At 41.2% G+C, this 17448-nt stretch overlaps 2 protein-coding genes across 5 annotated transcripts in view; one reads left to right on the top strand and one right to left on the bottom strand.

Annotated features, from left to right (window-relative positions):
- Positions 1-9066, bottom strand: part of Pclaf (PCNA clamp associated factor) — a 12962-nt gene extending 3896 nt beyond the window's left edge. Inside the window, exons 1-4 of one of the 2 annotated variants that reach the window (XM_028752368.1) lie at positions 8859-9066; positions 8520-8600; positions 3898-4060; positions 469-959 (exon numbers count right to left, since the gene is read on the bottom strand). In XM_028752368.1, the coding sequence (XP_028608201.1) occupies positions 686-959; positions 3898-4060; positions 8520-8600; positions 8859-8904 (564 nt within the window). In that variant the 5' untranslated portion in view covers positions 8905-9066 and the 3' untranslated portion in view covers positions 469-685. Of the gene's footprint in view, positions 1-468; positions 960-3897; positions 4061-8519; positions 8601-8858 lie in introns of those variants that run through there. The other variant, XM_028752369.1, reaches the window with a different exon arrangement.
- The window catches only part of Trip4 (thyroid hormone receptor interactor 4), a 78523-nt gene that overhangs the window by 9227 nt on the left and 51848 nt on the right, over positions 1-17448 (top strand). For 2 of the 3 annotated variants that reach the window (XM_028752366.1, XM_028752364.1), the window contains exon 2: positions 13979-14329. In XM_028752366.1, the coding sequence (XP_028608199.1) occupies positions 14229-14329 (101 nt within the window). In that variant the 5' untranslated portion in view covers positions 13979-14228. Of the gene's footprint in view, positions 1-13978; positions 14415-17448 lie in introns of those variants that run through there. The other variant, XM_028752365.1, reaches the window with a different exon arrangement.

Below are 17448 nucleotides of genomic sequence, written 5' to 3'. Positions count from 1 at the left end.
CTTGCCCCAGTGTCAGTTACTATACTGGTCTGTAGAGCAAGTTCCAGGACAGTCAGGGATACACAGAGAAACCCTCTCTCAAAGACAGACAAACAAACAAAAGACAAGAAAAAAGAGAAAAGAAACAGAAAGGAAAAAACAGTTAAATGACTATAGCACACTGGTATAGATTGCCTTACAAGTTCCAGAGTTCAATCCCTAGCACAGAGAGAATTGCAGAGATAAAAGGTTTACAGTAGTACCTTGTACTTCCTCCAAAGTACATGTAAAACTTGTAATCTTCATATTTCCTAATTACTTTTAAGGCCTTTTGGTTTAGTGAGCCATAAAAAACACCAAATCTCCATTCCACACTGCACACTTTTTCTCTAGATCAAAGTGAAATTATTTCAAGGTGAACTTTTTATAATCCATATTTCATAAGCCACATTTAATGAAATCATTAACCAATGTTCAGTGTTGTCCTTCTCTTTGTTGTTGTAAGTCAAACTCCAAGATTAGTATTCACCATCTAATTAACCTTTGAGATGATCTTCAAGGCAGTCCAGCTTGAGCTTCCAGGATTTCTTGAGTTATTAAAACCAGTGGTCTGAGTAGATTTGAAGACCTGGTTTTGTTTTCCTTGCAACACTGGATGGGCAGGTGCCACTTGGTCCAATATTAGAATGTGGTCTGGCCTAAGTCTCTAATGGATAAGGCACAGAAAGGTAAGCGAGACCCCAAGGAGCTTGGCTATAGCTTTTAGGGTATTGCTGGAAGATGGGGCTTCTGTTTCATAGTAGGTAGGGCCCGATGTGCTGGTTAAAGGGACAAATGACTCGACCTGCATGGGGAGGGCCAGAGCAAGGAGCAGCAACAGTCCCAAACAAAGTCTGACCGCCATCCTCTTACCCCTGGTGGTTGGGGTTCCGAGTGTCCAGCTTGCTGCTTGTTGAACTAGAAGTTCCCTAGGTTTTGGGCTGGTGTGGAGATTATAAACCAGGTCTTACTTTCAAGAAGACATCACAATGACAATGTCATGGTACCACACCCTCTCTTTCTACACCCAAGTACTTTTTTTGTTTTGGTTTTTAAAGCAGGATCTCAGGTAGTTTAGGCTGGCCTCAATCTGACAAATACCTTGTTTTAGAATTAAAACATTTTTTTAAAAAAGGCAAGAAGTGGTGGTACGCAATTTTAATCCCAGCATTCAGGAGGCTGAGGCAGGTGGATCTCTGAGAGTTCCAAGCCAGCCTGGTTTACTGAGTGAGTTCCAGGCCAGCCAAAACTACATAGTAAGATCCTGTCTTAAAAAAAGAAAGAAAAAAGAAGGAAGGAAATTAAAGTGTGGGAGCAGTGAATGGCTCCTCTGGTAAGTGTGCTTCTGTGTTGTTTGAACACCTTGAGTTCAGTTCCTAAGACCCATGTAGAGGTGGAAAGAAAACTGACTCCTGAAAGATGTCCTCTGAACTCCAGACATCCTCTATAACATGTGTCTTGGTTTTGATACATAGAAATCTAAAGGAAAGAATTCAAATCTCTTTTCCTAGCTTTTTCCTTTAGATGCAGAGCAATGAAGCTAAGGCTTCAAACACGCTAAATGTTCCTCCACTGAGCCATATCCCCAGCCCCACAACCCCTTTTCAAGATTTATTTAATTTAATGTATGTGAGTACACTGTCACTATCTTCACTCACACCAGAAGAGGGCATAAGATCCCATTACAAATGGTTGTGAGCCACCATGTAGTTGCTGGGAATTGAACTTAGGACCTCTAGTAGAAAAGTTAGTGCTCTTAACTGCTGAGCCATCTCTCCAGCACTCCCCACCCCCGACCCCCACCCATTTTGGGGGGGGGGGTGTTTTAAGACAGAGTTTCTCTAAAACAAAAAAACAAAAGGAAGCCGGGCGGTGGTGGCGCACGCCTTTAACCCCAGCACTTGGGAGGCAGAGGCAGGCGGATTTCTGAGTTCGAGAGTTCAAGACTAGCCTGGTCTACAGAGTGAGTTCCAGGACAGCCAGGGCTACACAGAGAAACCCTGTCTCAAAAAACAAAAACCAAACAAAAAAAAAGACCAGGCTGGACTCATAGACGCAGAATTCCACCTGCCTCTGTTCTGTCTCCCATGTGGTGGGACTAAAGGAAGGCATTTAACACCATGCCTAGCTTTTTTGTGAACAGACTACAACTTCAAGATAGACATTGATTGTTAGAGGTTAATAGTATATAGCATGAAATAAAGTTTTTACCCAGATAAATAATTATTGGTACTTGTTGTATTTTCATATAGTTAGTGTGTGTGTGTGTGTGTGTGTGTGTGTGTGTGTGCGCGCGCGCACACGCGCATGTACATAGACATGTATGTTACAAAGAGTATACTTTCCTTTTTTAAAAAAAGATTTTCATTTTATGTATATTTATTTTTTTATGGGTACATGTATGTTTGTGTTGTATTTATGTACATCATATACTACAGGAATGCAAGGGGTCAAAAGAGGCATCAGATCCCTTGGAATTGGAGTTACAGTTTCGAGTGGCCATGTAGGCGCTGGGAATCAAACCTCAGTCCTCCGCAGGAGCAGTACATGCTCGTAAGCAGTAACTCATCTCTCTAGCCCCAAATATACTTTTGTACTTAGAATTTTAGCTCAATATCAATCACTAGCATTCTCATTTCATTAAAAACTTAAAAACAAGCTTGCATGATGGCACCTTTAATCCTGGCACTGGAAAGGCAGATAAATCTCTGAGTGTGGGGCTAGCCGAGTTTACATAGTGAATTTCTGGATGGCCAGAGTCACATAATAGAGGCCCTGTCTCAAAAAACCAAAAAATAATTTTAAAAATTCCAGCCTCTAGTCAGTGGTGGCACACACCTTTAATCCTGACATTTAGGAGGCAAAGGCAGACAGATCTCTGAGTTCGAGGCCAGCCTGGTGTACAGAAGGAGCTGAGTTCCAGGATGGCCAGAGCTACACTGAAGAACCCTGTCTCAAGGAAGAAACAAAAACAAAACTCCAGCCTCAGATTTTGAAAAATTCTCAAGGTTTTATAGAAGATTGGGGGGAAAAAATGAAATTACTGTGACTAGTTCCTATAGAGAGGACTTTCTGTTTAATTTCTCTATTTTATCTGCATATTCTTGGGAAAGTTGAGCATATAGTATTATTACTTATTTTGGAACTGGAAACTAAACCTAGCACTGCAGGCATGCTGAGTGTCCAGCTTACACTGAGCTGCACCCTCAGTTCCTAACTAGCAATTTTGTGAGGTCTAAGGAGCTTGATGGAATTCAAACTAGATGAACTGACGTAGAAATGTCTTTCAGACAAAAAAGAATAAAGGAGGGAAGAGAGGGAAGGAGAAGGCAGACTGACTGTAAGGTATGATAGCTCATGCCTCTCAGCACAGCGCTTTAGCAAGCTGAAGCAGAAGGATTACAGGAAGTTCAAGTTAATCCTGGGTTACATACAGAGGTTATCTCAAAAAACAAGACAAAAAGCTATGAAAATTAGAGAAATAATAAATGAAGAGGAATCAAGTCTCTTTGGAGTAAGTAAAAGTAAATAATTTTTGAAAAATATTTGAATTTTTTTTATTATTTATTTATTTATTTATTTATTTATTTGGTTTTTCGAGACAGGTTTTCCTCTGTGTAGCCCTGGCTGTCCTGGAACTCACTCTGTAGACCAGGCTGGCCTTGAACTCAGAAATCCACCTGCCTCTGCCTCCCAAGTGCTGGGGTTAAAGGCGTGCACCACCACTGCCCGGCTTGAAATTTTAAAGTGACGTAAATGATTAGAAATTAAAGCATAATTTTCATTTTCTTCCTAGTTCAGAGAGAAACTTTAAAATTACTATCCTGTTGGTCTTTTATTTTTAAGAGGATATTTACTTGTTTTCATCAATACACTTACTTTCTCTTTGCTTTTCCTAAGCCACTGCTTCCTGCTTCTTCAGGAATCTGGTTCTCTTTCTTAGAATCTTTAGGAGACAGACTGAAGAATTCCCCGATGCCTTTTTGCCACTTGGGAGTTGGGCGCACACAGACTGGGTTCCCTCCTGCATACTTATTTTCAGCTGTAAGATAGAAACAGTACTAAATAAAAACAAATGCAATTGCCATTCTCCACCCCACCCCCAGACAGGGCAGCCCTGGGTGTTCTGAAACTCAATCTGTGGACCATACTGGCCTTGAACTCACAGAGACCCACCTGCCTCTGCCTCCTGAGTGCTGGGATTACAGGCGTGCACCATCACTGGCAATGCCATTCTTTAGCATCATACTCCAGGTATTAAGTGTTCTATCTTAAATTAGAAAGTGAAGGCTGGAGAAATACTCAGTGGTAAAGAACACTTGTTGTCTTTCAGAATACTAGAATTGGGCTGGAGAAAGGGCTCTGCATCTAAGCATACTTGTTTCTTTGGCACATTACCCAGGTTCCATTCCCACATAGTGTCTTGAAACCTTTGTAACTCCAATTCTGAAAATCTGATACCTTCTTCTGGCCTAAATGGGCACACATATAGTGCACAGACATATGGTGAGCAAAATACTCATGCACATAAAATAAATCTTAAAACAAAAAATGAAGACTAGAGTTTGATTCTTAACCCCCATATCAAGTGGTTCACAACTACTTGTAACTCCAGCTCCATGGAATCCACTGTCAGGTATCCATATACAGGTCTCTCTGTCTCTGTCTCTCTCTCTCTCTCTTTCTCTCATACACACACACACACACACACACACACACACACACTTATATATAAATCACTTGATGCAGAAGCCTGATGTCTTAAATTCAATCTCAAGATACCACATAAAGGTGGAAGTAGAGGGGCTGGAGAGATGGCTCAGCAGTTAAGAGCACTGTTGCTCTTCCAGAAGTCCTGAGTTCAATTCTCAGCAACCACATGGTGGCTCACAACCATTTGTAATGGGATCTGAGTCCCTCTTCTGATGTGTCTGAAGACAGCTACAGTGTACTCATATACATAAAATAAATAAATCTTTAAAAAAACAAAAAAGGTGGAAGTAGAAAACCAACTCCCAGAACTTGTCTTCTAGCCTTATTTGTGCCACAACACATCTCCCCCCATAGCAACAGTAATACATTTTATAAAATGTATTTTTCCTTAATATGTTAGTGCCATGTAGGATAAACTGTCCGAATTTTATTTAGTAGAGTTATTAATTTATTTACTTATTTATGAGGGTTTATGAGTGTAGATATGGTTCAGAAATTGAACTCTGGGCCTCACATGTGCTAGGCAAGTGCTCTACTACTCAGGTATATTTCTCAGAACGATTAGGCTATTTAGTTAAAGAACATATACAGTGTGATCCAGGCTAGTGTCAGAGACCTGTAATCTCAGCTACTTGGGAGGACAAAACAGAAGGCTCCAAAGTTCAGAACTTGCATGTATTATCAAGTGAGCACAAAGCAAACCCAGGCAAATTATTCAAACCCCAATCCCAGCCCGCCCCCCCCCTCAACAAATAGAGCTAAGAACACAGCTCAGCAATGGACTCTTTACCTGAAATACCCAAGGCCATAGGTTCAATCCCCAATACCTGGGGAATGGGGAAATGTGAAATTTTTTGTAAGAGTAAATCCTACTTTTAAAGCAACTGGCTCCTTTCCATGAGGAAAATCCCATTCCAGATTATATATTAATAGTAATGTAAAACAAAAATTCAGGGAAAGTTGCCCCTTTAAAAAATAGTTACAGGAGAATGGTGACTCTCACCTACAATCCTAGAAACCTGAGTTTAATCCTCTAGACCCCTAAGTTGAAGATCTTAGAAACAGAAACAGGGAGATTAGAAGTTGAAGGCCAGCTTTAGCTACATATCAAGTTTGAGACTACCCTGGATTACATGAGAACTTTTCTCAAAAAATAAAGCTTGAAAAAAAAAGTGAGGCTGGAGAGATAGCCATCATTAAGAGCACACGTTGCTTTGGTTCAGTTCATAGCACCTATATGATGGCTCACAGCCATATGTAAGCATTGGTACACATACATTTGTCCAAACAATACATATAAAACAAGTGAACCTGAAGTCAAAAGAAAAACAAAAGTTGTTCATAATTTCATCAAAGAGAACTTGCTAAGCAACTGTTCTAATACTGATTCATACTCTCACCCTTACAGTAATAGAGATGTTTTCAGTACTAGAAATATGCAGTAGTATTTGTGAATTTGGCTTTTGGTAATACTAGGGATTAAAACTGGGATCTTACGGATGCTAGACACACCGGCTACCTCTGAGCTACATTCCTAGCCCTTGATTACCCAGACTGGTCTGGGACATCAGGACTCAGGCATCCTCCTGCCTCTGACTCCCAAGTAGCTGGGACTGCAAGTCTTTTCCATCATGCCCAGCTTAGCTACATGATTTAAACCCAGTTCTACTGATTTAGTTATGTGGCCTTACGAAATTATACAATTTTTTAAAATGAGGTTATTGGGCCAGTGAGATGGCTCAATGGGTAAAGGCACTTGCTGCCACACCTAAACATCTGAGTTTCAACCCCAAGTTGAAAATAACTGATTTCCACAATTTTTTTTTGTCCTCTGACTTCCACATGTATTATAGTGTACAAATCCATTTATATATGAACACACACACACTAACACACAGAGACATTAATTACATGTATTAAAAATAATTTAAGATGAGAATGCTACAATCCCATATAGTTGTTTGGCATTAAAAATACAAATCTATGAACATTCTTCTTTTATTGGCAGAGAGAAGGTGAGTCAGTACTTCTTATAGCACAGGCTGCCATCTCATTCACTGTCTGGCCTTGACTTCCTGATCATCCTGCCTCTGATACTCAAGTGCTTGGGACTGCAAGTACGTGCCACTACACCAAACTACTTCTTGTCTTATTGTTTTTGTGAGGCAGCATATTGCTAGGACCCTCTGTCATGCCTGGTACTCACTTGGTATCCCAGGCTGGCTTTGAACATACAGTAGTCAGTCCTCTTGCCTCAGCCTCCAGAACACTTAGGATTAGAGCCATGCATCTCTTTGCCAGGCTGTTTATCACATATAAGGACCTGTTCAGTTAGCTCAATTGATTCAGCAGTAGGCCAGACAATGGCAATAAATAGAATTTATTTTAGTTGTTCAAAATATAAGATGACATTCTAAATAAATTTATCTTCTTTCAAGATTTTTGTCTACTATCTTATATGAAAAGGTATAAAAAGTAAATATATTCTGATGAAAATTTTAGATTTGGTGAAAATTTTTTTTTTATTTTTTTTTTTTTTTTTGGTTTTTCGAGACAGGGTTTCTCTGAGTAGCCCTGGCTGTCCTGGAACTCACTCTGTAGACCAGGCTAGCCTCGAACTCTCGAACTCAGAAATCCGCCTGCCTCTGCCTCCCAAGTGCTGGGATTAAAGGCGTGCGCCACCACCGCCCGGCCGATTTGGTGAAAATTTAGTGCTGAGTATGATGTAGTACATGCTTGTAATCCTAGCACTGCAGAGACTAGGCAGGAGAGAATCAAAGCCAATGGGGCTAAATGCACATGCAGATCCTATCACAAATAAATAATGATGGTGGAGAGTTGAGTTCATATAAAATCCCATGAAAAGTCAGAACATAGCAAGGATCTCATCTCAAAAAAAGTGAATTTGGGTGTGGCAGTGCATATTTGTAATCCCAGCAATCAGGAGAGGGAGAAGGCAGGAGCAGGGTGTAGATGTGACTCAGTTGCCTAGCATGCACAAACTCCTAAGTTAGATCCCAACACAGACTAAAGCTGGCACCCATGGCCTAATGTGTGAAGTCCCAGCAGTGGGGTGGTAGAGGGCAGAAGGATCTGGAGTTTAAAGGTATTCTTAGTACATTTTTGAAGCCAGCCTGGGCTACATGAGACCTTGGAAGAAGGAAAAGAGAGGGAAGGCGAGAGAACAAAAGGGAGGAGGGAGGAAAAAAGGAAGGTCAGGTCAGGAAGGAAAGGGGAAGTAGAGGAAGAGGGAAAAGCAGAAACAAAGGGAAAACATACAGGGGTAGTGTGGTTGAGATGTAGCTCAGTGGTGTAGTACAGACAGACAGACAGACAGACACACACACACACACAAACACACACACCCCTACCTACAGAAAACATGGTAGTACTGTCAACCATCACCCTGAATCTAATGAGGAGGCACTTAAGTAATCTCCAAGAAAATAGTAACTATTAATAAAAATTTTAAGAACACCATTCAGCAAAACAAAAAAACAAAACAAAAAAAACAACCTAGGTTTAAAAATAAACTGTCCCTCACCACCAAGACATGAGGTTTTCATTAGACCCTCACATCCCAATCCAAGCCTGTTGAAAGACTAAGGCCCCCTTAGAGGGTGAGGAAGAAATTTAGGGGTGAGAATGTAAAGAGAAACAAATTCCAGAGAAAGGAAACTAAGTAAAAATAAATCCACTACTGGTCAGGGCCACACAGATCAGGACTGCAGTGCCAGTCCTGATACTTTCAGGGATGTTACTTCAGAAGCTTCCAGGACCCTTCCTACCTTTTCTCGACGAACTTGAGGAAGAATTGTTGACAAAGGAGGAGGACCCAAGCACCTTCCTGGGGGCTTGAGAAGCCACCACTGCAAAGAGAGGTAAAGAGGGGAGTTCAGAAAAGGCAGGGGAGTTCGGACCCCCAAGCTTTGTTCTACCACAGTCCCAGGCTAGCGGAGAGTATGGAGATGCACAGCAGCAAATGTCCTTGCCCGGCCTCTGCAGCTTCTCAGAGGTGAGGGCCGGGAGCCAGCCTCCTAGCTTCTCAATGGGAAGCAGCCATGGGCATCTCCACCCCAGGGACGGGCTTCCTAGGGAACCCCTGCCACCTCGCTGCATCCCTTTACCTTTTCTGTAGGCTCCTGGGACGTAGTTTGCTTTGGTCCGCACCATGTTCACACAGGAAGAGACAACTTTTCACCGACTCCCCAACTGCAGATACCTCAAGTGGACAAGAACCCGGAAATGATGTTCCCGCCAGAGTTTAAAAAGGTCTCTTTCCCGCGCGCTCCAAGCTCTTGAAACCGCGGCTCTTACTGGTTCCGCGCCTTCACCCTGAACCAATAGGCAGCGTCCAGCGGTGACAGCCTCGAGACTTCAGGCTTTGCTGGCCAGTCCATCAGCCCCAGTGGTCACGATTTGTACCTCCTCCTGGTGGGCAGTGCCGGGACTCTCCAGGGGGGCGCCAAGTGTGGGAGCTGAGATAGGTAGTTTGTGAACTAGCAAAGTGATCCACTTATAAAATAAAACTAAGTAAAGATAGGAATTGTAATATCTCTTCAAAAGTTACGACAGAGTTAAATCCCTGATGATTAAACACTGAAAGTGAAAATAAAGTGGACTTTTCAACGTAAATCAAAACTAAAGTTTAGTATCCTAAGGGTGAACTCTACTGTGTTCTCAAACAATTTTCTGAGGTGGGAGAAAGAAAAACTCAATTTAGTTTACTGTGTTTTAAAAACTGTTTTTGAGCCGGGCAGTGGTGGCGCACGCCTTTAATCCCAGCACTTGGGAGGCAGAGACAGGCGGATTTCTGAGTTCGAGGCCAGCCTGGTCTACAGAGTGAGTTCCAGGACAGCCAAGGCTACACCGAGAAACCCTGTCTCGAAAAACAAAAAAATAAATAAATAAATAAATAAAATAAAAACTGTTTTTGGATCTCAGGAGACTATAAAATTTGGACAAATTGTCCATACACATATAAAAATAGGTAAGTAAACAAATAAATAAACAAACAAACATGGCCAGAGAGCTAAAAATCAGCCAAACGTAAAAGGGTCACAGCACCAACCCACGTGAAGATAACCCTGAAAAAAAGAGATCATAAATATTCTCTGACCCATGTTTCAAATTACAATATTCCTAAGAATTTGTGTTTGTTCTGAATGCTATGCATGAAACACAACCATATGTAATTGCTGCAGGATTGCTTTCTGTTAATGCTTATATGAAAGACAACCTTCAAAGTGTTATAGAGCTTCTTCTTTGCAGTGGATTATGCTTGAACAGCAATAAAAGCTACTCAGGGCCTTAACCAAATGAACAATTCATAGTATATTCAATTTCAAGACTTTAAAACCAGGCCTACTGCACCTTGTAATCTCAGCCCTGAGGAAGCAGAGAGACTGGTAAATTGTGAGTTCCTTGCCAGTCTAGGCTTGGTCACAATATTTAAAAAAAGAGAAAAAAAAAGAAAGGAAGAAAAGAAAGGCCTAGAGAGATGACTCAATGCTTAAGAGTATTGGCTGCTTTTTCCAGAGAAACCTAGTTCAATTCCTAGCACCCATATGGCAGCTCACACCTGTCTGTAATCAAACTCCAAGTGATTTGGCACCCTCACACAGACATGCAGGCAGGCAAAATGCCAATGTACATAAAATAAAAATAAATAAACCATTTATTTAAAAAAGAAAGAAAAGGAAAGCTAGACTGAAAACACAGGAGCTGGAGAGAAAACTCAGCAGTTAAGAGAACTGGCTGCTCTTCCAGGAAACTGGAGTACACAGGTTCAATTCCTAGCACCTACACGACAGCTCACAACTGTTTGTAACTCCAGCTCCAGGGGATCTGAGACATTGACACAGACACACTTGGGCAAAATGTGAATCAATGCACATAAATCATTAAGAAAAAAAGAGCCAGGCTGTGGTGCAGGCCTTCAATTCTAAGCACTCAGGAGGCAGAAGCAGGTGAACCAAGGCCATCCTGGACCATTACAGAGTCAGGTCCAGGAAGGCCAGGGCTACACAGAGAAAAGAAAACCAACCAGCCAACCAACTGAAAAACAAACAACTCAGGTGAAAATAATGAAAGGGTTTAGGCATTATAATGTTAGCAATCGCCTGTAATTTATCTTAACCCTCGAGTGTTAGATCACTGCCAGATTCCCACATAAAAATTAACAAGCCAATCAAAAGCATTCCGTTGTTGTCATTCTTTCACCTTCATCAAAATGCACATTGGTTCTTTTTTGTTTGTTTTATTTTTATAGACAGGGTTTCTCTGTGTAGCTCTGCTGTCTTGAAACTCACTCTGTAGACCAGGCTGGCATCCAATTTAGAAATCCACCTGCTTCTGCCTCCCAAGTACTGGGATCAAAAGTGTGCTCCCCCTGGCCAGACTTCACATTGGTTCTTAAATAGTATTGTTTCCTCTTAAATGCCTTCTACTCCAGACTGAATTGCCTAGTTGAACTCAGCATTCTAGAGTCCTGCAAAGAAAGGACCCAGAGAATATGTCTTTTCTCTTACATTTCAAGCAGATGGCTAGAGAGAATTTCAAATATGCCTTTTCACACAGGAACAATATACATTTTATTGTAGTTGTGTTTGTTTTTGAAACAGGGTTTCTTTGTGTAGCCCTGGCCATCCTGGAACTAACTCTGTAGGCCAGACTGGGACCAAACTGAAAGAGATCCTCTTGTCTCTGCCTCCTGAGTGCTGAGGTTAAAGGCGTGTGCCACCACTGTCCTGCTTTTGTTTGTCTTTTAATACCAATGGTGTCTATGAAGAACACACAAAAAAGCACGATACTTAGCAAAAGTTTTTTTATTAAAATGACTACTCTGGAATCTGGGGATGTGACACAATTGGCATAGTACTTGCCAAATAGGCATAAACTCTTAGCTTGCTTCCCAGCACCACATAAAGCTAGGCATGATGGCACATGAGTGCAATCAGAAGTTCAGTGCTATCCTCAGTCACTGGTGAGCTCATGGCCAGCCTGGGATATGTGAACCCTGTCTAGAAGAATGGGTGGAGAAGAAAGAAGAGAGGCAGAAGATGGTAATTAGGCTTCAGGCAGCGGGACGGTCTCTCAGAACTGAGGCCAGCCTAGAGTTCCAAGATGGCCTGGACTACAAAAAGACCCTGTCTCAAAAGCCCAAAACAAGGGCTGGAGAGATGGTGCAGTGGTTAAGAGCACTGACTGCTCTTCCAGAGATCCTGACTTCAATTTCCATCAACCACATGGTGGCTCACAACCATCTGTAGTGGGATCTTATGCCCTCTTCTGGGGTGTCTGAAGAGAGCTACAGTGTATTCATATATAATAAATAAATAAATAAATAAATAAATAAATAAATCTTTTAAAAAAAGACCAAAACAAAACAAAAAACATTGGTTTAGAGAAGTCCTTCTCTACAATTAAAACACAGAGTTATGTGATTTAAACATGAAAATCTTGAAGAGTTGAGGCCTAATGCATTAAGAAAAGTTGTAGTAAGGACAGCAAAATGGTTCAGCAGGTAAGCACACTTGCCACCAAACCTGAGGATTTGAGTTCTGTTCCCAGGACCCACATGCTACAAGGACAGAACTGTCTCCTGCAAGGTGTCCTCCTCCAATCTCTACGGTGCCATAGCACTGAAACACACCCACCAACACAAAACAAACGCTTTAAGAAAAAAAGAACAGAAAAGTTGAAGTGTGCATGTATTGATGGAATTTCTGATTAAATTTATATCTTCCTACTAGGGATATGACTTGTATATCATGTACAGCCTTGTATATCAAGTACAGTCTCTACCACTGATCTACTAAACTATGGGAATGAATAAATCTAGAGAAGATTTTAGAGACATTATTTGAATCACTAGAATTAATAATCAGATTAGATTATTATGAAAGGATGAAATTTATTCTCACCATTAATTAACATTATTTTTTTAAAAAAAGTTGTTGGGTCAGTGAAATGGCTCGGAAAGTAAAGACTCTTGCTGCCAAGCCTGACCACCTGTGTTTGATTCCCAGGATGCATACGGTAGAAGGCAAGTACTCTCCCACAAGCTGTGCTCTGACTGCCACTTGTGCCCACAGACATACACATGGACAAATACACAAATAGATAAGATAATATTTTAAAGACAGGGTCTCACTAGTAACCCTAGCTGGCCTGGAGTTTACTACAAAGACCAGGCTAGCCTTGAACGAAGGTCCACCTACCTTTGCCTCCTAGAGTTAAAAGCGTGTGCCAGCATGCTCAGCTAATGTAATTTTTCCAAGATTTTTAATTTAAAAAATTGTTTAATTTTTATTATGTGTAAGTGCCTGCAAATATGTATGTGTATCACACGCGTGCTTGGTGCCTTCTTAGGCTGGAAGAGATCGGAGTCCCTGGAACTGGAGCTCCAGATGTTTTTAAGCCTTCATGTTCTGTATTAGTGAGATTCTAGTCTCAATTACAGACAGCACTAAAAATGAGAACCACCATCCTCAGATCAAATAGTAGTACCGTGCTTACAAATAGCTTGCCAAGAGCTGGAGATTTTGTTTTCCTTTCGTTGTCCAACTGGGGAGTGAACCGAGATTCTTGCATACGCAGGAGGCAGGGTATCACTGAACATTTTGGTTAGTATCCCTCCATTCCGCCTCATTCTAATTTTGAGACAGGGCCTCGCTAAATTACAAAGGCTGGCTTTGAGTTCACTTAATACCACAAAAGCAGGCTTTGGATTTGATATCCTCCTGACAACGGCTGTTTTAAATTTTTGTAATCAAAATCAGACTAGATTTGAAGACTATACCCATCTTTTGTGGTCCTACTTTCATTTCTACTACAGCTGATGTGTTTTTAAAAAGACAGAGTATGTTCTGTGGGTATGGGTATGGGGGAAGGGGATGTCTCAGTGGGACCATGCTGAGGTATCTCTAACCCCTGAGGGACCAGCCGCACACTAGTATAGTATAGAATAGAGTTTATGAGGAGGGGAGCCAGGCGGGTTGTAGAGGCAGAGAGAGAGAGAGGGAGGAGAGAGGGAGAGGGAGAGGGAGAGGGAGAAGCAGAGGAGTAGAGACCGGCCATGAACACGTGGAGAGAGGGGGAAGGGAAGGGGAAAGGGTCGAGGGGACAGGGAGATCAAGAGAGGAGGGGCAAGCAACCCCGTTTATAGTGGGCCAGGCCTACCTGGCTGTGCCAGGTAACTGTGGGGCGGAGTTTAGACAGAATACTAACAGCAGCTCTTTTATAGGTGCCTGTATTGTCTTCTTAACACAATTGCCAGTGCCCTTCCTGGAGTTGCCCCTCAGTGCCAAAGACTCCTCCGAGCTCCTTTCTCCCACACACGTGTAGACAGACCCGGAAGCTGAGAGAAGCTGGCGCGACCGAGCGGGGCGGTGCAAGTTTGCGGAACCCTAGTCAACGAGGTTGGCGTTGTGAAGGGAACTAGTCCAGTACAGGACAAGAGGCTTTTGCAGCCCAGCTGGTTCCGGTTGGGGAAGATGGCGGTGGCTGGGGCGGCGTCCCGGGATCCTCTAGTACACTGGTGCACACAGCAGTTGCGAAAAACTTTCTCCCTGGATGTCAGCGAGGAGATCATACAGTAAGATGGGTTCCGGGACTGAGGTGGAAAACAGCTCTGTGATATGCCTGGTAGGGCGAACGGGAAAGCCGGGAGGAGAAAAAAAGTAAGATAAAAGGAACTGCAGTCTCTAGGGTTTGAATTTTGGCTTCCACTTATTCAGTTTAGCCTCTAGATAAGTATGCCAGACTCTACCCACTCTCCTAGGAAAGTGACAAAGTAGTATTTGGACCTGTAAGATTGTCCCGGGAATCGGTTTGCTTACAGATTGTGGAGAGAATAAGTCAGATTGGCTTTCTAGAAATTCCTTACTCTGAACGTTGTAGTCTGTATCAAGCAGAGCCTAGAATTTACACGAGGGGTGACAGATGGTTCCTAATTTGAGTCACATTCAGTTTTCTGTTGCCATTAGCCGTTTTGGAGCCTTTGGCAAATTAATCCCCCTCTTTGCACCCTCCCCTTTATTTAGAAAATTAATAATTGTTAGACCTTGCCTTTAATGTTTTAAGTCTTATAAAACAGATGGTGATTACTTAATATTTTTTGAAATGATTAACAATTTGTTGCACTATTACTGTATGCCAGGCTCTGGGCAATCAAGATGACCTAGTGTTGACAAGTTCTGCAATGGGAGGAAGCTTCTGGGAGAACATAATACACTTTTCTGTATCCAATAAACTATTCAATAAAGGATATGCATTATGATTTGAAACTCCTAAAATGTACCAGAAAAGATGCTTTCACCTGAGACCTAAAGGATAGGTAAAAGCTCAGGCTCAAAGTATTCAGGTGGAGGGGAAGATTACAAAAAGAGACTTGATTAAAAAGAAAACAAAACTAAGAGTTTTTCCTTAATTTAATTCTGTGTTGCTGAAAACAAATTGCTATTCTGGAATTATGAGAAATAAGGTCAGTTTTCTGAGTTTTGGAGAAAATAATTTTTTTTCAAGGAAGAGTTAAGACATCCTGGCTGTTTAAAGTTAAAACTGTAAGTATGGCTTAACACCTGCTTACATTGTTAAAACAAGTTAGACAAGAAGTGTGCTGATCACAAGGACTCAAGCATGCTATAATATTATTTGAAGTACTTATTAAGTGTTCACTAGTTTGCATCAGGCTATTATGTTAGGATGAAAGCAGCTGCTGTGCTTTGTTTAACATTTAATTTGAATAACACAGATGTAATATTGTAAGAATGTGAATAAGTTTACATAAGTGTCCTAAATAATACTAAAAGAATTATTAACACAGAATTAGCCTCCTAGTCAGTGACATATTAGAAGACATAAAGATCAGTACACAGAGTCAGAAGAATGCACTTTTCTCCACATCTTCATAGATTCATGATTTGATTTTAATCGATGAGACTTGCTTTATAACGTTTGGATGATACATGTCTTTTAAGTGGTTAAATTGTTGAAATGACATTTACTACTATGTACCTGGAGCTCTTTAGTTCTTTCAGGGTTTGAAAACTCCAGGGTTAACTTTGTAGGTTTTTGATAAGAACTGCTCTATTGATGGGACTAGTAAGCTTGGAGAACAAGGTGGTTAGAGTGTGTAAGTTCTGAAAAGTCACTGTGTCATTTTTTAAACAATATTTATGTATTTATGTGAATGAGTGCTCTGCTGCACGTATGCCTGTATGATAGAAGAGGGCATCAGATCCCATTAGAGATGCTTCTGAGCCCACCATCTGAGTGAGGGCTGGGAGCTGAAGTCAGGAGGAGCAGCCAGTGCTATTAGTTGCCCTCCAGCCCCTCACCTCCTTGTTAAGTAAGATAAGGATTCTTAACTGTTAAGTTCAGGCTGGCCTCAAACTCACTATGAAGACTAGGATGACCTCAAACTCCCAGAAATCCACCTGCTCCTGACACTTGTGTTCTGGGATTGAAGACATGCATCACCCAGTTAGGCACTGTGTCTTTAAATTTTTTAATTTTAAAAATTTTTATTTTTTGTGTATGGTTGTTAGTCTGCATACATGTCTGTGTACTGTGTGTGGGTAGTGCTATCATAGACTACCAAAAGGCATCAGATCATCTGGGACTTGAGTTACAAATATGAGGTGCAGCTGGGAATGGAACCCAGGTCCTTTGGAAAAGCTTCAAGTGCTCTTAACCACTGAGCCGTCTCTCTAGCTCTCTCTAGCTCTTTTTAATTTAATTTAATTTAATTTAATTTAATTTATAGTTAAGTCCGATGACCACAGTGTAGCTCAGTGGTAGAGATATATGCAAGGCTGAGGTTCCATCCTTAGAACAACAATAAAAGCAAAACCAGCCAAACAAATTTAATTAATTAAATCTGGAGATAAGATTTTTTTTGAGATAAGATGTTCTTAATGAAGTATAAATGCATAGGTTTGTTTATAGATTATAATCAAAATTCCATTATCATGCTAGAAGAATATAACAAGTATATTCAATATTAAAAAATTTTTAATTACAGTATTTATTTATGTGTGTGTACACACATCTGTGTATACAGGTGAGGTCAGAGGACAACTCGTGGGAGTTGGCTCTCTTTTTCTACACCAAACTCTGGTTGTTAGGCTTGGTGAAAAGCACCTAGCTCTACTTGCTGAGGTGTGTCAACATCCCGTGTTTTACCTTGTGAGAGATGTTATCATCTACAGAGTTCACACTCTAGAATCATGTGATAGAGCTACCAAAAAATCCACCAAAACATTTATAATGCTTTATGTAATTCTACAATTTTATGTTGCCCTACATTCATGGCTGTCGTGGAATCCAGGGAACCCATCCACAGGCTGTTTTCAGCACACCTGTTTCTAGTGCATATGCTATCAAGGATGGGACAATTCCTTTTTTTTCTACTTTTTTGTTTTGTTTTGTTTTGTTTTTTCGAGACAAGGTTTCTCTGTGTAGCCCCAGCTGTCCTGGAACTCACTCTGTAGACCTGGCCTCTAACTCAGAAATCCGCTTGCCTCTGCCACCCAAGTGCTGGAATTAAAGGCATGTGCTTTTTTTTTTTTTTTTTTTTTTAAGTATTTGTTCATTTATTTTATTTATATGAGTACACTGTAGCTGTCTTCAGACACACCAGAAGAGGGCATCAGGTCTTATTACAGATGGTTGTGAGCCACCATGTGGTTGCTGAGAATTTGAACTCAGGAC

This window comes from Grammomys surdaster, unplaced genomic scaffold (genome assembly GCF_004785775.1).
Source record: "Grammomys surdaster isolate TR1022 unplaced genomic scaffold, NIH_TR_1.0 125896, whole genome shotgun sequence".
NCBI classification, from domain to species: domain Eukaryota; kingdom Metazoa; phylum Chordata; class Mammalia; order Rodentia; family Muridae; genus Grammomys; species Grammomys surdaster.
This window is presented reverse-complemented; position numbering and strand designations above follow the sequence as displayed.